The sequence below is a fragment of the Carlito syrichta genome, unplaced genomic scaffold (genome assembly GCF_000164805.1).
Source record: "Carlito syrichta isolate Samal-C Ts95f unplaced genomic scaffold, Tarsius_syrichta-2.0.1 Scaffold302938, whole genome shotgun sequence".
Taxonomy (NCBI): Eukaryota; Metazoa; Chordata; class Mammalia; order Primates; family Tarsiidae; genus Carlito; species Carlito syrichta.
Window position 1 is genome coordinate 498,251 of NW_007247034.1, and position 23,101 is coordinate 521,351.

Below are 23,101 nucleotides of genomic sequence, written 5' to 3' on the forward strand. Positions count from 1 at the left end.
AATAGAAAGTCTTAGTAAAGAAACAGAAGATGCAAAAAGCAAATCGAAATTAAAGAATGGATAACTACAATAACCAAAATAAACAGAATGAACCTAAACAACAAAACAGAGGAATGAATTGATAAACTCTAAGATGGAACAATAGAAACTCTACATTCTGAAAAACTGAAAAAAAATTAAAGTTGAACAGAGCCTCGGGGGGACTTATGGATCAATAACAAAAGGTCTAACATTGAAGTCCCAGAAGGAGAAGAAAAAGAGTATGGGTGGATAAAGTGCTTGAAGAAATAATGGTGAAGGCATCCACATTGGAAGGAAGTAAAATTATCTCTGTTCACCGATGACATGACCTTTTATGTAGAAAACTTAAAGATTTCACAAAATACCGTGGTTTGTTTTTTGTTGTTGTTTGTTTTTTTGAGTTGGAGTCTCACTCTGTCACCCAGGCTGGAGTACAGTGACACGCTCCTGGCCACTGCAGCCTCGACCTGCTGGGCTCCAGCAATCCTTCCGCCTCAGCCTTCCAAGTAGCTGGAACTACAGGCACGTGCTACCACACCTGGCTAATTTTTTAATTTATTGTAGAGATGATGTCTCACGAAGTTGCCCAGGCAGGTCTTGAAGCCGCGGGCTCAGGCAATCCACTCACCTCAACCTCCCAAAACGTGGGATTACAGGCTGAGTCACCGAGCCTGGCTCAAAATACCCTGTTAAGACTAATAAATGAATTCATCAAAGTAGCAAGATACAAAATCAACACGCAAAATAACTTGTGCTTCTATGCCAGCAATGAATAATCCAAGAGCAAAATTAAGAAAATAATTCCATGTACAATAGCATCAAACAGAATAAAATACTTGGGAATTAAAATAACCAAACTGATGAAAGACTTGTACACTGAAAATCATAAAGTATTGCTGAAATAAATGAAAGAAGACAGAAATAAACAGAATGACATCTCCTGTTCATGAATTGTTAAGATATCAGTGTTACCCAAAATGATCTATAGACTCAGTGCAATCTTGATCAAAATCTCAATGACTTTTTTTAGTAGGAGAAATAGAAAAATTCATCTTAAAATTCACATGGAACTTCAAGGTACCCTGAATTGCCATAAACAGTCTTGAAAAAGAAGAATAAATTTGAAGGATTCACAGATCTTGATTTCAAAATTTGCTACCAAGATATAGTGATCAAAACAGTGTGGTACTGAAATAAAAATAGACATATAAATCAATGGAATAGAATAGAGAGCCAAGAACCCTTGCATATGTGGTCAGATGACTCTCTACATGGGTGCCAAGACCACTCGATGGAAAGAGGACAGTATGTTCAACACATGTTTGAAACTAGATATCCACATGCAAAAGAATAAAGCTGGACCCTTACCTAACACCATAACTCAAAATGGATCAGATACCCAAACATAAGGGTTAAAGCTATAAAACTCTTAGAAGAAAACAGAAAGGAAAAATTCTTCATTACATTGGATTTAGTGATGCTTTCTTGGATATGACACCAAAGGCATAGGAAACAAAAGGAAAAATAGACTTCAAAATTAAACACTTTTATGCAAAGGACACTGTCAACAGAATAAAAAGGCAACCCACAGAATGGAGTATATGCATACAATGGAATATTCTTTAGCTTTAAAAAATTAACACCGAATGAAATTCTGATACATGCTACACATAGATGAACCTTGGAGGCATTATGTGCAGTTAAACAAGCCAGACAGAGGACAAATATTATATGATTCCACTTATATTAGGTACATAAGATATTCAAACATAGAGACAGAAAGTACAATACCAGGGTCTGGAGAAAGTGGTGGAGGGTTGGAAGTTATTGTTTAACAGGCAAACAGTGCAAAAGTTCTGGATATGGATAATAGTAACATTGCACAACAATGTGAATGTACTTAATGCCACAGAACTGTATACTTAAAATGGCAAATGTATAATATGTATATTTCACCACAATTGAAATATTATTTAAAAAATAAATAATGGTCTAAAACTTCCCAAATTTGGAAAAAGACATAAATCTGTAGATTCAAGAAGCTAAGTTAATCCTAAGCAGGAAAAATGCCCCCAAAATCTACATTCACACTAAGACTGTGACCCATATTCAAACTTCTGAAAACTAAAGTCAAAACTAATTCCTCAAAGCAGCAAAGGAAAAATGACAACTTACCTATAAGAGAAAACCAATTTGAATGCATTGATTTTCTCATCAGAAACCATGGGAGCCAGATGAAAGTAACACATTTCCCGCCCCCGCCCCCCAAGTACTGAAAGAAAAGAACTGTTAGTCAAAAACTTATATTCTGTAAAAATATCCTTCAAGAATGAAGTGAGCCGGGCTCGGTGGCTCAGCCTGTAATCCCGCACCTTGGGAGGCTGAGGTGAGTGGATAGCCTGAGCCTGCGGGTTCCAGACCCACCTGGGAAACTTGGTGAGACCTCATCTCTACAATAAATTAAAAAATGTGTTGGACGTGGTAGCATGTGCCTGTAATTCCAGCTACTTGGAAGACTGAAGTGGAAGATTGCTGGAGCAGGTCGAGGCAGCAGGACGAGGCTGCAGTGACCGGGAGCGGCCACTGCACTCCAGTCTGGGCGACAGAGTGAGACGCCAACTCAAAAGAAAAAAAAAGAAAGAAAATACTCTACTCAGCAATAGCACAAAGCACATTTTTTCAAATAACCAGAGAGCATATACCAAGATAGACCATATTTTGGGCCCTAGGACAAATCTTAATAAATGTAAAAGAATTCAAGTCATACAAAGTAAATTATCTGACTACAATGGGATTAAATTAGAAATCAGTAACAATATTTAGAAACAAAACCAAATCCGTGCCTCCTAACTCTATGTCTGGTATGCTACGTCATGCAACACATTAGGACTTGGATTCCTTTTAAAATGTATCTTGTCCAGTCGCTTCTTGATTATGTTGAGGATACTGAGGCTCAGGGAGGAGACTGGATTAATTGATTAAGTAACTAACCATAGTGACACAATAGCAACACTTTTTTTTTTTTTTTTTGGATAGTTACTACCTCTGGAAGACACAGACCTGAGCCTCACACATTTGTAATCCCTCCTGAGGTTCCCGTGAGCTGCCCTGGTCCCTCCTGTTCTCTCTCTGAGTGCCCCAGCCCTTTGCAACTTGTCTAACACATGCTGTTCTGCTGTAATGACCTAGTAGTTTTGTTCTGTCTCCCTGACTATGCAAGAGCTCCTCCCAGGGCAAGGACCAAGTCCTGCTCATTACTGCTGCTCAGACAATATTGAATGCATGAAGGGACAGATGCTTTTTCTAAGGAAATTCGGCCTCCTGGGAGGACAAATTCCTCCAGCAAAATATATACTTGGAGAGTTATTCAAGTTGTAGCATGGATTGGGGTCCACAGGGCACTGCGGAGCTCAGAAAGGTCATCAAATCTTTGGGATTTTCTGTTGCCTGTTGCAGAGGGCTTTTTGTAGCCCTGGAACTGTTAATGTGTTGTAACTCTGGCTTCTTACATTTCCTGCTTTGAATGCCCCAGACCACCTTCACCCTCCTCCCCTCACCCCCTCCACCTCTTCTTTTATTCCAAGATGGGCAGAATAAGAAAATCTTCCATTTTTTTCTGCTGTGATCTGATTCCAGAGGTTCTTATCATGCATACATTCCTTTTCCCTCTGATTTTATATCCATATTTAAATTATGCTTGGGAAATCATTTACTGGATTCCTGAGGCTTATGGTAGAAACTATAAGAGATCCTTGATAAGCTTAATATATTCATATTAAAAATTAATATGAAACATATTGTTTCCAGTTTTAAATCATGATTTGATTTAGTTGATTTTATTTAATATATGACCACAATTCTAAAATTACCTTTAAAAAGATGTGATAAGATTGAGATCATTTCTGGGGACCCTTTTTGTTATTCCTGAGGAAACCATTTTGCCTGTCATGTGGCAGACAATCTATGCTGCCATTTCTCATGTGACATTTAGAGTCTGTGTGTGGGTGCGGCAAGCACACCCCTTGGAGGCTTCAAATGAGTCCTCTGCGAAAGATTATGTGCAAACTCCTTTTAAATGCTACCATTAAAAAAAAACTTAATGGAAAGAGATAAGCTTTTCCCACCACAAGCTGGCTCCGATTTTATATTTTCTTAATCTGTTTTATATGCTACTGCAGGAAATTAAACTGAAATTGTCCTTTCTGACATATGCATGTGTGACAATTGGGAGAGACTGAGAGAAGGGAGACACAGAGCCACTGGAAACAACTGCTGTGGTTGGTCAGAAATGTATTTTAACTTTGTTTTTTGAGCCCTCCCCATCTTCCCACTAGACTGAAGGGCTGCACTTAGGGCCACATAGGACTCTCTTATCACACTGGGAACTGCTTGTCCCAGTTTACCCAGGCCCAGGTGACATCTTAGACAAGGACCAGATGCCTTCCAACACCAGGTCTCAGCTGCATCTTTCTGCCCACCCACCTTGTCACATCATTCATACATACACACACCTGTCTCCAGATAATAAGTCATGGACATATTTTGCACATTACTAAATCCTACTTTTTTTCTCTCCTTGTGTATTCTACATCTGCCCATCACTCAGAGAAAATTACAATGTTTACTTGTGTATTAATCAGATCTATATTTAGTTTTACTTTCTAGACAAATGATATAGTTTTTTTTCAGTCTCTTCAAATAGTCCTCTGCTTCCGATTATACTCATTTTTTCTCTCTGTTTCTAGCTGCCCTTGTAGACATGATCCTCTAATCTTAGTATCTCAAACCCTACACATACATGCCTGAGGGTTGTACCCTTCCTGCCTTTGCTTCTTTGCTGCGTTCACCACCAAATAACAATGCAGAACATGACCAGAAGCATCTTTACTAGGAAGACATCTGTGACTCCTCAGAAGCCATGTCCAGAAGACTCTCTGGTTCCTCTCCTTGGTCGCTGCAGACTGTTTGCAGGGGCAGGCTGCAGAGCACAGTCATGGAGTGGACACTGGGTTGAATCATGAGAGCTGAGTGGTTACCCTGGGTTCACTTCTTAGGCCAGATGACATCGGGAAGCAGTTCCTTCCATAACATGAGGCCCCTGGACTTGGATGATCCTTATGTTTGGATGCTTCCTTAAGGAAGCAGGCTGCAAGGTTTGGATTTGAGGCCTGCGGGAGGTCAGGCAGCTCCCCCCTCCTGCCTCTGTCTCTGCAATACCAGAATGACTACAGGACTGAAAGCCTCTTGCTGACACTTGGGTACTTGCCCTGCTGTAGGACTGGCAAGTCTGCTCCTTTGGTGATCAGGAAGACTCTGGATCAGTGGCAGTAGCTTTGGCCCTTGAGCAATAGACTTATTCTTAAAGCTGCAAATGGGAGAAAGTGAAACTTATTACTGAAACTGGAAGAAAAGCATGAGGAAGGAAGATTGGAGCCTGTACTCTATTTGAAAACATACAGATCAACCATATATCGTCAGAGTGATAAGATGGCTTTGTCATTTAGCCAAATCACAAAGAAGCACAGATTATTCTTCAGATGGGGAACCCAGAGAAATGTAACCAGGAGGGCAAAAAAGAGGCTGGTCATGGAATTCTCCTGAGCAACAAGGCCAGACCTTTACCTACCCAAGGGCATCTGTACCGAGGACATCTGTGAAAGCTGGGAGGGAAGTGAGCTCTTGTAGGTTAGGCCCAGCCCTTTTTAGGATGTGGGTTGTGTTTCTCTCTGCAAAGAGCTTTTCAGGGTTTGCCTCTGGTTCATTCATCTTCCTTTGCCAGATCACAAGCACATCTGGCCCCTCTGTTGTGTAAAAAGGAAGAGTACATCTAAGAGTGCTTTCAAGTAAGAGGATTTCCCATGAAGGCTCTCTCTGATCTGAGAAACCTCCTCTCTCTGCAATCATGCTGTCACACAGGTCTCTGCCTCAGACCTTAAGATGTCCAGAACAGCGGAGGACCCAGGGCAGTGAGGAGAAAAGAGAATAAAACATGAGGCACGTGCTCCCCGAATGGCATCAAACATTTGTTTTTAATCTTCTGCCCAGAGGAGTCTCATAGAGCTTGGCTGCCTGCAAGGTGGGGGCTGATCCCAACTCCTCTCCTCCTCTCCCGGACAACTCCCCGCCTCAGGATTTGCTTGCAGATGCTGTGCACCCACAGAGCAGACTGACTCAAGTTAATTAGAAATGAATCCGCACCGCCTAGCATCTCAGTTCCCACCACCCTCTGGGCTTTGCAGCTGGGATGTCGTTGGGTGATGGCCCTCACTGCCAGTGTGGGGTCACAGCCAGACTCTAAGAGCTGAGCTCTCCTTCAGGCTTGAGAGGGCAAGGTCTGAGGCTCTGGGCCTTCCTGTCCCTCCCTACCTCCTTCCTTCCCCCCTCCTTTCCTCCCTGCCTCTCACAGCATCTAAATCTAGACCCCCTCTGTCTGCCTATTTTCCTTCCAGCCTAAAGGGAACATTTGTAAAGAGGAAAAAAAAAAAAAGCCAGGAACACAGGCTGAAAGCACCCACCAACCTTAATGCTTTTCTTCTCCAGGATTCAGTTTTTTTCCTCCATAGAAATGAAGGGATCCTTCTGCATGCAACTGTAGTAACTGATGCACTAACAATCCCTGAAGATCATCAATGGTTGCTGGGTCCTCACAGGACTCAGAGAATGAATCTGTTTTCCAGACTCCACATTCAGAATTTACTCTTGTTGCTTCATATTCTGGCACAGAGAAGCACAGTGCTGTGAGCCTGTTAGAGACTGCTCAGACTATAAGCCTGTGAGGTTCACCAGGCCCCTAACATGATGGGGCAAAGACAGGAAGCATGTAGGGCCCACCTATTTGGGGGTCTAATCTCTCTTCTCTCTTTTCCCTTTAGGCTTTTGACATTATGAGAGTGACACATGGCAGAGAACACAGCCTGATTGAAGATTTGATTCTACTTTTAGAAGAATGTGACGCCAACATAAGAGCATCCTAAGGGAACCCAGTCAAGGGGAACAATGGCTTATTCCTTTATTGAATGCCTTACTGAGGTCACACACTCTATACTTTGCTTGCTGTGTGAACCTCCCCTATTGGAAATGCTATTCTGTGTTTGTGTAGGTCAAAAAGGCAGACATATGGTTTGCAAACCACAAGAATCACTAGTTGTAGAGAAGCATGATTATAATAAATTCAAAAATATGATTGAAAGTGCCATCTGATAATTGTTTTCTTTGCTTACTCAGTGATTTTAATGTTTAAAATCTCAACATTCAAGATGGAAAAATCCTATTAGAAGTGTGAAATAATAAGTTATAACTTTCTCTTTATATATGTATAATTAGATAAAAGTCACTAGTTTCATATTTGCTTCTAACCAAAAATTTAATGTCCATTTGGCAAGATGTAGAATTTTGAGATGTTGTCTTTACTTTTTGTGATAAATGATGTTTGTGTCCATTATGTATTTTTAAATGCATCTTCAACCCAAGAACTTTTATCCTAAATCCTAGAACAAAAATCATTTTTGGTGTTATTAGAAAAACGTAGGAAGTCTTAAAAAAAAAAAAGTGATTTTTGAATGTCTCATGGCTCTGTGTAAATCCTTCTCATGAATGCTTTGTAATTCTTTTTTTTTTTTTTGAGTTGGAGTCTCACTCTGTCTCCCAGGCTGGAGTGCAGTAGCACACTTACAGCCACCCCAGCGTTGACCTGCTGGGCTCCAGCGATCCTTCTGCCTCAGCCTTCCAAGTAGCCAGAACTACAGGCATGCATTACCACGCCCGGGTAGTTTTTTATTTATTGTAGAGATGAGGTCTCGCCAAGTTGCCCGGGCTGGTCTCAAACCGCGGGCTCAGGCGATCCACTCGCCTTGGCCTCCCAAAGTGCTGGGATTACAGGCTGAGCCACTGAGTCCAGCCAACATTTTGTAATTCTTTGTGTAGGTAATGTTTTTTTTCTTCTTAAAAGTTTTTTGATAATTCCCCAAGTCTGCGGTTCCATGTATAAGTGTGATATGCTTAACATGAAGCTCCATTATCCTGCAGTAAACAAGGTTTGAATATCCCAGTTCAATTCAGACTTTCTTTTTCTTTTTCCTTTTTATTATTTCTCAGTTACTTTGCCTGCTTTTCTGCCTTTCTGATTTAGGCAAATAGAGAAAACCTTTTCTTTTCCACTTCCGAAAAAGTACATTCTTTTATGGTTCAGTGATCCTGTGAGCAGTGTAGTTCCTCATGCTTTGAGGAGACTCTTAGAAACTGAAGCCTTTGGATTCCTACAACTGAAAGGATTCTTAGAGAGCATGCCATCATCCACACTTTCTTTTACATGCGACAAAACAAGGACTCACGTCAGAATTTAGAGCAGCAACCACATTCCTCAGACCTGCTTGGAGCCCTCCCCATCCCTCACAGAGGGAGCGGCACGTCTGTCAGCCATGCATTGTCAGAATGACACGTGGATGTTTGATTGAGCCTGAAGGAACCAGCCTTACTTTGCAGCAGAGAAAGCCGATGCCTAGAAACTGGAGTCTACTTAAGCTGAACACCTGGTGACCACTTTGATCATTGGAACATGCATGATGTCCTGCATGCTGATGAGTTCCAAAGCCTTTACATAAGCTTGCTTCTCTAGCTACCATCTTTTATGTATCAAGCACATCTCTAAAGCATAAAATATCTCTGATAACCACAAAAGCGCAACAAGGTATGTATTTTGAGGCCCATTTTATAAGTGAGGAAGATGAGACCTAGAGCCAGGTGCTCTGGAATCCCTTCTGATTATTTAAGTGACCTTGAGAAAAAGGGGCTTTATCACAGTCTTTTTGAGAGGCCATTTCTACTCAGTTCAACAAATATACATTGAAAGGTTATTGTGTTTTTCAGGGAAAGGGGGATAGAAAGACTGAATAAGACATGTCCACGTCTTCAAAACAAGCACTGCCTGTTCTGATATAGTACTTGTATCTGTCAGCCTTTACTGCATAACAAACTACCCCACAACTTAGTAGTTCAAATTAATATAACTTGCTTGGAGCTCATAATTCTGTAGGCCAACAATTTGAGATCGACAGTCCCGGTTTGGCCCAGGCATGGGCTATCTAGTCTGGGCTCACTCAGTTGCTGGTAGTCAGCTGGGGAAATGGGGGGTGGGTGTGCCATGTAGCTTCCTGGGTTAGCCTATTCTTGTTCACATGTCAGCAAAGTTCCGGGAACAGTAAGTAGGCAAACCACCACGTACAAATGCTTTTCAAGTCTGCTTGCATCACATTTGCTAATATCCCATGGACTAAAGCCAATCTCAAGTCCAGCCCAGAATAAAGGGATGGATAAAGACTGCTTCTCTTCTCAAAAGTAACATTGCAAGGGCATGGATACATGGAGGAGAAGAATGTAGCCCTTGCTGCAGTTTATCCTAGTAATTCTTAAACTTTTTTGATGTTACAGAACACTTAGTGAATTTGGTGAATCTACAGACCTTCTGTCTAGAAAAATACACAGAGTCTTCCTTCATTATCCTCGGGGAATTGGTTCTAGGACCATGTGGATACCAAAATCCATGGGGGCTCAGGTCCCTTATATAAAATAGCATCGTATTTGCACATAACTCGCACACATCCTTCCATATACTTTGATTACTTATAGTACCTAATACAATGTAAATGCCATGCAAATAGTCATTATATTTTGGGGGGAATGTTAAAGTCTTTATTCAATGCAAATGCAATTTTTAAAAAAAAATATTTTTGATCTGTGATTAGTTGAATCCATGGATGCAGATATGGAAGGCCAACTCTCTATATGAGCAATTTGCTTTTAGGATCAGGGATTCTTGGACTCCCTGTGGCCCATCAGTGGATTGTCTGGGGTCCTTCATCAAATGAAAACGTGTCATAACAGAAGGTAGAGGTAGTAACTTACATGCCAAGTGAGCAGAGTTCACTGACAGAACGCAGTGTTTGCCAGTTTTCTGAATGAAATTTATCAGTCAGTGATGATCCTGGATTAAGAGATTTGCCTTCACGCCTCCTAGAGAAAGCATGATAGGCTTTTAAATCCCTCTTAGATAGCTTCCAGTTTTCTATGAGCAAGAGGCCCTGCTTGCATCAACTTTTAATAGAAAGCAAACATTTAAGCAAAGGTAAACATTTACCAAACAACTTTGCAGCAAAATAATTTTGGAGAAGGAGAAAAGGGTTGGAGAACATAATTTAAAATTTGTGTCACCGGTGGCTGACGATTTATTGCCGCCCCAGCCTCCACAACTGCTGTTTCATTAATCCATAGTCATTGTAGCGGCAGGCTTTTTTCACATCAGTAACTTGACGCCATTAGTTGCTCCTCTGGGATGAGAACGCATTTAAACTGAAAATGAACATGCTGGGCATAATTTATAGCCATGCCACATGAATGCCAAGTGTGTGGGGGAGGAAGGCCATTCACGACCATGCTCAGGACATGCTTGCTCCAGCCAAGCAGGAGAGCTGGGCGGGCAGTGAGACAGCCAGACCCTGATGAAGCCAGACAGCCACAAACCACAGAGGCCCACAGTCAGGCTTCACTGCAGGGATGAAAGAGAAATTCCATACGTGGGGGCCTGCCTCTGAGTTAGGTCTTGAAAATGCCTTTCTGGCCCAACTGGGTTGTTCTGAGCACTCAGGGTAGCCCACTGTGAGAAGCAGGGGGAAGATTCTGAGCATTGTTTCTGGAGCATCATGTAATCTTCATGACAGGCAACCGATAATGGAAGCTTCAGGAAGCCACCCAAGTCCTCCTTGTCCCTGAGGTCTGTAAGAGATCAAACTGGTTGAGGAGAAGGACCAGAAACACCACTCCCCAAATTGGAACATTCCCTTAACTTTTTGAGGTTTGTAAGCATCAAAATGCTATTGTCTCAAAGCCAATGTATTCAAAACCAATTCAAAGCACATTCAAAAATGAGTTCTCTGCCTTTCATATTCAGCTCAGGTGCCCTTACCTTCCTTCCACTCTTCAGCACGGATGGACACTCAGTCATTGATGCTCCCTTCTCCTTTATCGAGGGAATAAATTCTGTCTATTCATCCTCTGAAGTGCTTGTTTTATTTCAGTCATTTTTATTTCTTATCCATTCCCAGCCCCTCTGCAGGCCCTAGCACCTCATTCCTCAGCCACTGCAAAGACCTCATGATCTCATCTGTCATTTCTCCCTCCCCCTCCTTCGTAGCTGCCTATTTTTTCATTTCTTATTGTAACTCCTCTGCTCAAAAATTTAGAGTGCCTCCCCATTGTCACTCAAAATCCAATCTCCGACTGGTGTTCTTAAACTACCGAACAGTCTGCTTACTGATCCCCATATGGATCTGCCACTGTGGGCTAACCTCCCCATGCCGGCCTCCTGGATTAAACCTCTTCTGTATCACTTCCTTGTTTTAATTATACCGACTAAATTCCCTTTCTTTTCTGTGTGTCAAAGATCTACCCCAATCTCCTTCTTTTTCTTTTTTTAAATTCAAATATGCTATAGTTCTATGGGCGTAAGTATTCTCTTTCATCCTCAAGTTGTATCAGCTTTGACTATTGGGATCTTCAAGTTGGAGCCTTTGTTTTATGTGTTTCTTTCATTATTTTTATTTTTATTTTTTGAGTCAAGGTCTCACTCTGTCATCAAGACTGAAGTGCAGTGGCATGACCACATCTCACAGCAGCTTCAGACTCCTAGGCTCAAGCAGTCCTCCATCCTCTGCCTTCCAAGTAACTGGGACAACAGGTGCATACCACCATGCCTGGCTAATTTGAAAAACAATATTTTTTTAGAGATGGATTTGCTATGTTGCCCAGGCTGGTCTCAAACTCCTGGGCTCAAGTAATCTTCCTACCTTGGCCTCCCAAAATGCAGGGATTACAAGCATGAGCCACCGTAACACTTTTTTATTTAGGGCCACACACGAAACCAGCCATTTCTTCAAGAAGCCCTGATTTCTTTTAGTAAGGAATGATACTTAGAAGCCATGACCTGGATACTACATTTGCTTGTTCCTGTCAGGGTGTCATTGCTTTCTAGGCCTTTTTAAAATCATGAGTTTCAAACTGATATCCGCAATTAAACTCCAACATTCAGGGTTGATCTTCATCTTCCTTCTTCCACATTCTTGCTTTCCTCATATGTACAAAATAATTTTGAAAGTACTATACTACAATCCCTACCAACAGCAAGCTTACTAAATAAAATTGAAAGTTTCTTTCCAGTGTTTTTTTCCCCCTTAGACAAAAAGGTTGTATAATCAAAGTTCTATGCTTAAAGTTACTTGAATTATTATTTTCTGTATGAGTATGTATTCAACTTGCTATTCAGTTAGGTTTATTTGTTTCTATTTTTATTCAACTTTAAGACTTTTCCATTGTTGATTTTTATTGGTATATAACTATACCGCCTTAGCTTTCCAAGTAGCCAGAACTACAGTTACGTACTACCATGCCTGGCTAAGTTTTGTGTTTTTTGGTTATTGTTTTACATTGTAGAGACAAGGTCTCACCAATTTGCCCAGGTTGGTTTTGAACCCCTGGGCTTAAGCAGTCCTCTTGCCTCAACCTCCCAAAGTGTTGGGATTACGGGCTTGACTCACTGCACCCGGCCGCCTATCCCTTTCTTAAACTATTATAGTAATTGTTCAAGTTCCGCTTATGAGAGAGAACATGTACTCTGTTCTTTGTTTCTGTGATAGATTACTGAGTATGATAGACTCTAAATTCATCCAAGTTGCTGCTAAATCCATGTATTTGTCCTTCTTTATGGCTGTATAATATTCCATTGTGTATATGGACCACTTTTTTTTATTTAGTCTAGTTTCGATGGGCAGCATGGTTGGTTCCATGTTTTTGCTGTTGTGGGTAGTGCTGCAGTAAGCATGCATGTGCAGGTATCTTTTTGGTAGAATGACTTGAGTTCCTTCAGGTATATTGCCAGTAGGGAGATTCCTGGGTCATATGGAAGGTCAATGTCTAGTTCTTTCAGAAATTGCCACACAGTTTTCCAAAGAGGTTGCACTGGTTTGCATTCCCACCAGCAATGTAGAAGCATTCCTTTTTCTCCACATCCTCACCAGCATCTGTTGTAGTTTTTTTACCAATGATGGTCATTCTTACTGGGGTTAATGTGGTCTTGCTTTGCATTTCTCTGATTAGTGAGGCTGAGCACTTTTTAATGTGTCTGTTTGCCCATCTATCTTCTTTTGAGAAGTTTCCCTTCATGTCTTTTGCCCACTTTTTAATGAGGTTGTTATTTATTTATTTATTTTCTTTCAGCACACTTGAATTCCTTGTAGTACCAGAGTACTCTGTCTCTGGGTTCCCTTGCTGTGCTGCCTCTACAGCCCTTGATGCCAGAGTCCAGCCAGGTGCTGTCGTGGTGAAGCAGAGCCTGGAGCCAGCAGTCTCTCCCACTGCAGTGGTAAAACAGACCCTGGAGCTGGTAGTGTCTCCTACCAGCTTCTTCCCAGGAAGGCCTTTGTTGAATTAAAAAAAAAATGGTGCTCAGCTTCTGTGCCCTGGGGAATGCTAGGGCCCAAGCAGAGGAGCTGTGGCACCAGCCACTTCACCAGGGGAGAGCCCTGGCCACTTCCTCCCTAGCCCCCACTCAGTCTCTCCCAGCAACTTCTTCCCAGGAGGAGGCTTTGTTGATTTTTTTTAAAAAAGAAAAAAAATGGCACTCGACATTTGTATCCCAGGAATCACTAGGCTCTAAGTTGAGCAGCTACGGCACCAGCCGCTTCACCAGGAGAGCCCTGGACACTTGCTCCTGAGCCCTCACTCAGTCAGCCACTCACACTCCCACTTACTCACTGACACGTATGCAAAATTTTCCGTACATTCACTCACTCATGCTGGAATTCACATGGTCTGACTGGCTTGGCCGCCATCTTCCCAGGGTGATTTCTTACAAGTGGAATTGCTGAGTTAAAAGATAAATGCACATGTAATTTTGTAGGGTATCGTCAAGTTCACCTCAGGAAGGGTTGTATGACAATGCCTGTTTCCTCAGCCTTGCCAATAGAGTAGGTTGTCCACCTTCTGAGTTTTTTTGCTAAGCTGATAGGTAAGAAATGATGTTTGTGTAGTTTTTATTTGTATTTTTCTTTTTAGTGAATTTGAATGCCTTTTTAAATATTTAACAGTCTGTGTCTATCTTTTGTGTGAACAATCTTGTACATGTCTTTTGTCTATTTCTGTTGAGTTTTTTTGGCCTTTTTAAAAAATTACCGATTATTTTTTTATTATAAAGATGTGGGGTACAATTCAGGGTCAGGAATACAAACATTGATTAAGCAGGTACCCTTGTTGATGAGGTATGCCCCTCCCTCCCCTAGCAGTTTCCCTCAACTGCCAATCCCACCCCCCTCCCCTGACAGTTTCCCACTACTGGCAATCCCGTTCTTATAGTATTATAATTGTTCAAGGTCCACTAATGAGTGAGAACAGATAGTACTCCGTTCTTTATTTCTGTGATAGATCACTGAGTATGATCGACTCCAAATCCATCCAAGTTACTGCGAAGTCCATATGTTTATCTTTCTTTATGGCTGCATAATATTCCATTGTGTATATGTACCATATTTTTTTTATCCAGTCCAGCTTCGATGGCAGCATGGTTGGTTCCATGTTTTTGCTATTGTGAATAGAGCTGCAACAAACATACGTGTGCAGGTATCTTTTTTGTAGAGTGATTTGAGTTCCTCTGGGTACATTCACATTAGGGGAATTGCTGGGTCATATGGAAGGTCAATTTCTAGTTCTTTCAGAAATCGCCACACTGTCTTCCAGAGAGGCTACACTTGTTTGCATTCCCACCAGCAGTGTTGAAGCATTCCTTTTTCTCCGTATCCTCGCCATGTTGTTTGTTTTATTAATGATGTCCGTTCTTACTGGTGTTAGGTGGTATCTCAATGTGGTTTTGATTTGCATTTCTCTGATGATGAGTGAGGCTGAGCACCCTTTCAGGTGTCTGTTGGCTGCCCGTGTATCTTCTTTTGAGAAGTGTCTATTCATATCTTTTGCCCACTTTTTAAGGGGGATGTTTGTTTTTTTCCTTTCAGCATGTTTGAGTTCCTTGTAGATCCTAGATGTTATGGTCTTTTATTTCTTGATCTTCGGGTCTTTATATGCAGATGTCCCTTTAAGAATGATATTTAATCTCCCACTTTGTCATTTGTCTTTTGGCTTTCATTTAGTTTTTGCCCTCAGTTCCTTTGGATAGTGTTTTTAAAAACTATCCTTAAGAACTCTACTCTGTGATAAATCAGAATCCAGTTGTAAAATTAACCACCATCAACCTTCTTCATGTGGTTCTTGATTCTTAAATAATCATGAATTTAGTTTATATGTTAAAAATTCATTCTTCTTCTACTCATTCTATGTTCTTGTCTTCAGCCAGCATCTTTCTTTGTTAAGGTGTTTTTACCAAGTAATTCATGTTTTCATTTCTAAACTGTGTTCTTCATGATCTTGCCAGTTTGAGTTGCTTCAATTTTCTATTAAACTGGATAATACAATTGCTAGATACACTTCAGAGAATCCCCTGGGTTCAGGCATGGTTCTCTTCCAACCCATTGTATAGCAACAATTTGATAATGGAGTCAATCAACCCAATTAGAATAGTAATCTTCTCACCCTGATTCTGAGTCTTGAAGAGTCTGAAGTGGCCAGTCTCAGCTGAGTAGCAGTCTCAACTTCCATAGTAATGGAGCCGTTTTTGTATTCCCTGGAAGAGTCATTTGTTTCTTAGAAACCAAGATATTTGAACCAGAAAATCCAAAGGTCACAGGGACAGGACCTTCTGCATGTGAGTTATTAACTGTGATCCTGAGAAGCTACTTTAATCTTCTCACCCACTGCTGGTTCCTGGAACATGTATTTTTGCCTATAAGAGAAACAGCTTTGCATATCAATCGATGGTTCAAATCATAAGCAAATCCTATAGGATTGCACCCTATCTCATGGGGTACTCTCCTAGCTAATGACATAACTGAGCTCTGTTATCTCACCATTTTGTCAGACCAACTGCTTCTAGGTGAGGAAATAACTGTATGACCAGAAATTTCATGGGCTTGAACTGATTGCTGTACTTCTGTTGTGAAATTAGTTCCCTGCTCCAAGGAATACCATTACTTCTTCTGGTGTTATTCTACTTGAATTTGTAGTTTTATGCCTTTCATCAATTTTAGATATTTCTAAAAAATAATCTCTTCAATATTACCTCATCCCATTTTTTTTTTTCTATTCTTTCTTTCTGGAATTTGTTAACTAGATTTTATTTTGTGTTTCTGGAATTCATTAACTAGATTTTAAAAATAACAGATGCTGGCATGGTTGTGGAGAAAAGGGAACACATATACTGTTGGTGGGAGTGAAACTTAGTACAACCTCCATGGAAAGTGGTATGGAGATTATTCAAATAACTAAAAGTAGGTCTACCATTTGATCCAGCAATCCCACTACTAGGTGTCTTCACTACGGAATGAAGATCATCATATTCATAACAGCACAATTCACAATTGCAAAGATATGGAATCAATCTAAATGCCCTTCAACCACTTTTGGATAATGAAAGTGTATATATATATATATATATATACCACTGAGTGCTGTGCAGCCATAAAAAAGAATGAAGTCATGTCCTTTGCAGCAACACAAATGGAGCTGAGATCATCATCCCAAGTAAACTGACTCAGAAACAGTAAACCATACACCACATATTTTCATTCATATGTGGGAGCGAAACAGTCACAAAGAAGAAAATAATAAACACTGGGGACATCTATAAGAGGGGAGGGAAGAGAGAGGGTTAGGGTTCAGAAACTACCTATAGGGCACAATGTTCACTATCTGGGGAATGAGCCACCTGAGGCCCAATCCTCACCACCACACGATATGTTCCTGTTTTGATTTTGCATGTGTACCCCTAAATCTAAAATTTGTAAAAAATTCAATATATGAAGATCTCATGAGTACAATGGAAGATAGAGGCGAGGATTAATCAGAATGAAGGATAGAAAGGGAAAGATTAAAATTAGAAAGAAACGCAAAATGATTTTTTTTTTTTTTTAATAATGGACATTCTGACTAGTGAAAGGTAGTATCTCCTTGTGATTTTAATTTGCATTTCCCTGGCTATTAGTAATGTTGAACACTTTTTCATATGTTTGTAGGCCATTGTATATTTTCTTTTGAGAGATGTCATTTACCCACCTTTTAAAGGGGTTATTTGCCTTTTTTTTTTTTTTTTTTTCTGCTTTGTTTCAGTTCCTTGTAGATTCTGGATATTAGTCCTTGCCAGATGTATAGTTTGTGAATATCTTCTCCCATTCTGTAGGTTGCCTGTTTGCTCTGCTGATTGTTTCTTTTGCTGTGCAGAAGCTTTTTAGTTTAAGTCCCACTTATTTATTTTTGTTTGTTGTGTTTGCTTTGGAGGTTTTAGCCATACATTCTTTGCCTAGGCTGATGTCCAGAAGAGTTTTTCCTACATTTCTTCTAGGATTTTTATGGTTTCAGGTCTGACAGTTAAGTCTTTAATCCATTTTGAGCTAATTTGTGTAGGTGGGGAAGAGATAGGGATGAAGTTTCATCTTTTTCTATATATATAGCTATCCAATTTTCCTAGCACCTTTTGTTGAATAGGGTGTCTTTTCCCCATTGTATGTTTTTGTCTGCTTTGTCAATGATCAGTTGGTTGTAGGTATTTGGGTTTATTTCTGAATTATGTATTCTGTTCCATTGGTCCATGTCTTTTCTCTTGTACCAGTATCATTCTGTTTTAGTTACAACAGTTTTGTGGTATAATTTGAAGCCAGGTAATATGATGCCTCCAGATTTGTTCCTTTTGCTTAGGATTGCTTTGGCTATTCTGGCTCTTTTTTGGTTTCATATGAATTTTAGAATTTTTTTTTTTCTAATTCTGTGAAAAATGATGTTGGTAGTTTTATAGGGATTGCATTGGATCTGTAGAATACTTTGGATAAAATGGACATTTTAGCAATGTTGATTCTTCCAACATTGCTCATGAGCATGTAGATTAGTTTGTGTCTTCTACAGTTTCTTTCATCAGTGTTTTGTAGTTCTCTTTATAGAGATCTTTTACCTCCTTGGTTAAATATAGTGCTGGTGTTTTAGTTTTTTGGCTGTTATTGTGAATGGAATTGAGTTCTTGATTTGATTCTCAGTTTGGTCGCTGCTGGTGTATAGCAGTGCTACTGATTTGTGTGTGTTGATTTTGTATCCTTTACTGAATTCATCTATCAAGTCTAGGAGTCTTTTGGAGGAGTCTTTAGGGTTCTCTAGGTATGAGATCATATTGTTGGCATATAGTAAGAGTTTGATTTCTTATTTTCCAATTGGGATTCCTTTATTTCTTTTTCTTGCTTGATTGCTCTGGCTGGGACTTTCAATACTATGTCAAATAGGAGTAATGAAAGTGGGCATCCTTGCCATATACCAGTTCTGAGAGGGAGTACATTCCACTTTCCTCTTTTTAGGATGACATTGGCTGTGAGTTTGTTGTATACAGCTTCTATTATTTTTGAGGAGTGTTCCCTCAAAAATATGCCTATTTTGTTAAGGGTTTTTTATCATGAAGGAATGCTGGCTTTTATCAAATGCTTCTTCTGTGTCTATTGAAATGATCATATGATTTTTGTTTTTAAATCTGTTTATTGATTTGCTTATGTTGACTTACCTTGCATCCCTGAGGTAAAACCCACTGGTCATGGTTGATTAGTTTTTCTTTGATGTGCTGTTGAATTCAGTTTGCTAATATTTTGTTGAGGTTTCTGACATCTATGTTCATAATGAGTATTGGTCTGTGGTTTTCTTTTTTTGTTGTCTTTTTCTAGCTTTTGTATCAGTGTTACTGGCTTCATAGAATGAATTAGGGAGAATTCTCCTCTCTTTAGTCTTACAGAATAGCTTCAGTAAAATTTGTACCAGATCTTCTTTGAAAGTCTGGTGTAATTCAGTTGTGAGTCCATCAGGTCCCGGACATTTTTGTTGTTGGAAGATTTAATTACTGGTTCAGTCTCCCTACTCATTATTGATCTGTTCAGGGTTTCTATTTCTCCCTGATTCAAGGTTGGGGTGTTGTATGTTTCGAAGGATGTATCCATTTCCTCTAGATTGTCTAGTTTGTTTGCATAAAGGTGTTCATAATAATCTTGGATGATCTTTTGAATTTCTGTCATATCAGTTGTAATGTCTCCATTTTCATTTCTGATTGAGCTAATTTGAATCTTCTCTCTTCATTTCTTAGTTAATATAGTTAGTAGTCTATCGATTTTGTTATCTTTCAGAGAACCTATTTTTTGTCTCTTTATTCCTTCGTATTGCTTTTTTATTTTCAATTTCATTTAGTTCTGCTCTGATGAGAAGCGACATTAGGTTGTCAATATGTGATCTTTCAGTCTTATTAATAAAGGCCTTAAGTACTATAAATTTTTCTCTGAGCACAGCTTTGGCTGTGTCTCAGAGGCTGTGGTAACTTGTTTCGTTGTTGTCATTCATGTCTAGGAATTTTTAAATTTTCATCTTTATTTCATTGTTGAAATTCCATTCACAATAACCAAGGGTCATTCAGGAGCAGTGGAATAAAACTAAAAATCAACACCATACAGTGGAATAAAACTAAAAATCAACACCATACAGTGGAATAAAACTAATATTATTCTACCATACAGTGGAATAAAACTAAAAATCAACACCAAGAAGAAATCATGAACCAAACAAAAACATAGATGTTAAACAATCTGCTCCTGAATTTCATTGTTCAATTCCATTCACAATAACCAAGGGTCATTCAGGAGCAGATTGTTTAACGTCTATGTTTTTGTTTGGTTCGTGATTTCTTCTTGGTGTTGATTTTTAGTTTTATTCCACTGTAGTCTGAGAAGTTACTTGATATGATTTTGAATTTTTCAATTTATTAAGATGAATTGTGGCCTATCATATGGCCTATCTTGGAGAATGTTCTATGTGCTGATGAGGAAAATGTATATTCTGTAGTTTTGAGGTGTGTGTTCTGTAGATGTCTGTTAGTTCCGTTTCTTCTAGAGTCCTGTTTAACTCCAGTGTTTCTTAATTGACTTTCTGCCTTGAAGGGTTTTTCACACTTCTTGCTATCTCTTCTTCCTCAGGAACATCTATGATTCTTAGGTTAGGGCATTTTACATAATCCCTTGTTTCTTGGGAACTTTGCTCTATTCTCATTCTTTTTACTTTATTGATGTCTGATTGGGTTAATTCAAAAGTCTTATCTTTAAGTTTTGTCTATTGCTGACAGTGAAGTATTGAAGTCTCTCACAATTATTGTATTGCTGTTTCTCTCTTTTTTTAGATCTAGTAGAATTTGTTTTATAAAGTTAAGGGTTCTGGTGTTATGTGCATATATATTTAAAACAGTTTTATCTTTTTTGTTGGATTGATCCATTTATCATTATATAATAACCATCCTTGTCTCTTTTCACTGTTGTTAATCTGATATGACAATGGTTACTCCTGCACATTTTTGGTTTTCATTTGTATGGAATACTTTCCCCACCCCTTTATCTTGAATCTGTAGGAGTCTTTGTATATTAAGTGGGTCACTTGAAGGGAGCAAATAATCAGGCTCTGTGTTTTAATCCATTCTGCCCTTCTGTAACATTTTAGTGAGGCATTAAGATCATTTATGTTCAGAGTTAATAATGTTATGTAAGGTCTGTTTCATTCACACCACTGGTTGTTATTTGGTTGCTTTATTTATTTATTTCTCTCTTTTTTGTGCTGCTATTCCACAAGGTTTTTAAGCTTGATCATTTCCAGTGTTTTTCTACTGGTGTATTTCAACCTTTTTTTTGCAGTATTCGGGACTCCTCTTAGTATTTCTTGAAGAGTCAGTCTAACGGTGACAAATTCCCTCGATGTTTACTTGTCTGAGAAATACATCATTTCTCCATTTATGAAACTTAGTTTTGAATGATACAAGATCCTTGACTGGCTGTTACGTGTTTGAGGAGATTGAAGATGGGACCCCAATCCCTTCTGGCTTGTAAAGTATTTTCAGAGAAGTCTGCTGTCAGTCTGATTGCCTTTGTAAGTTATTTAACGCTTTCATCTCACTGCTCTTAAAATCCTTTCCTTCACATTAACTTTGCAGAACCAGATGACTATATGCCTTTGGGTTGACCTTTTTGCAGTGAATCGTCTGGGAGTTCTTTGGGCTTCTTGTATCTGGATGTTTTAATCTCTGGCAAGGCCAGAGAATTTTTCCTCCATTATTCTCTCAAAAAGGTTTTTCATACTTACTTTTAGTCTTCCTCAGGAACATCTATGATTCTTAAGTTAGGGCATTTTACATAATCCCACATTTCTTGGGGACTTTGTTTTCTTCTCTTGATTTTTTTTTCTTTATTATTGTCTAATTGGGTTAATTCCAAAGCCTTGTCTTTAAGTTCTGAGATCCATTCTTCTGCTTGTTGAAGTCTAAGTTGTAAAACTTTCCACTGCATTTTGTACCTCCCTAAATGCTTCTTTCATTTCCAGAATCTCAGTTTTTTTTTTTTTTAATCAGAGTCTCACTCTGATGCTTTGACTGGAGTGCAGTGGCATGATCATGGCCATCACAGCCTTGACTTGCCAGACTCAGGTCATCCTTGTGCCTCAGCCTTCCAAATAGCTGAAACTATAGGTGCACATCACCACACATGGCTAAATCTTTGATTTATTGTATAAATGAAGCCTTACCACATTGTCTACACTTGTCTTGAACCCCTGGGCTCAGCAATCCTCTTGCCTCTACATTCCAAACTACTGGGATTGTAGGTATGAGCCACCACACCCAGCTCAGCTTGGTTTTTTTTAAAGTGTCTATCACTTTGAAGAATTTTTCATTCATGTCCTGAATAGTTTTTTTAAATTTCTTTATGTTTTTTATGCTGGTGATCTGTGCCATGATCCAGAGGAGAATTTGGCTAGTTCCTACCCAGGTCAGTTGATTTTTCTCTTCTTTGTACTATGTGGTTATTACTACTTCTTTGATGAGTTGTGGGGTGTGCTGTTGGTCCTATTCCTCTCTGAGTGCTTAGGAAACTCTATCGTGATTTACTCTGCAGAAGAAACAGACTCTAGCTGCCTCACTTGGGCCATCTTGTGTGTGTGTGTGTGTGTGTGTGTGTGTGTGTGTGTGTGTGTGTGTGTGTTTTAATTTTTAAATCTTATTTTAAAGATGTGGGGTATGATTCAGGATTAGTATACAAGTGGTTCACTTCAGCCATCTTCATTCTCTGTGTATTTTTAATTTTAAAAACTCTTGTTTTATCTTTTACTTTTTTTCAACAGCATCCTGTTCTTTTTTCAGGGCTTATCTCTCTAAGGATACTAATGATAGTATCTATCAGATTACTTTTTTATTTTGTTTGTATTAAAATATAAGATTATATTTTTTCCCTCAAATATGTGGTGACCCTTGACTCTGTTCATAATTTAGAGTATTACTTCATATGATTGGAGACTTTATGGCTTCTGATTATGGAGTGCTGAGTTTTGTGGTATAACTCTACCGAAAACAATGAAAATGCTGAAAAATATACACAAAAATAACTTTTAAAATAATGTAGAGATTAAAAAGCAGTGGGGAAACTCCAGGCTAGTAAGTAGATGAAAGCATAAAGGTTAGTGACCTATTAGATGACAGAGCATCAAAGCTACTTATCCCCTAAAAGCATTTATCAGTGCTACATACTTGAATTTCAGAGATTTTATAGGATAAAAGGACAGAAGTTGAGGATCATGAACTCCATGAAGTGGTCAGACTTAGAGAAGATCTTGTCCATATTGAACTGGGACCCAAAATGTTTTAACCTTTATTACAAGGAAAAGTGGTTCAAGAGTGTCTTGGCGCTAAAAAGAGCAATAAATTATACATTTTATAAAGGGGAGAAAATAAAAATACCCAACACTAGTGCCTAAAGACCAGTCCTTATGTAAATTTGCTCTCTGGGAAGGCAAAGTTTGGATTGACCAAGGAACTGCAAGCTGTGAGTTGTTTTGAGGAAATTTTTAACTAGTAATGCTTCCAAATCTTGGACAGAAAAAATAACCT

General features: G+C 39.3%; 1 protein-coding gene across 1 annotated transcript in view; it reads left to right on the top strand.

Annotated features, from left to right (window-relative positions):
• Positions 1-7,214, top strand: part of LOC103259643 (histone-lysine N-methyltransferase SMYD3-like) — a 250,483-nt gene extending 243,269 nt beyond the window's left edge. Inside the window, exon 8 of the mRNA XM_021711939.1 lies at positions 6,894-7,214. Within this exon, the coding sequence (XP_021567614.1) occupies positions 6,894-6,995 (102 nt within the window). The 3' untranslated portion in view covers positions 6,996-7,214. The remainder of the gene's footprint in view (positions 1-6,893) is intronic.
• The last annotated feature ends 15,887 nt before the right edge of the window (positions 7,215-23,101 follow it).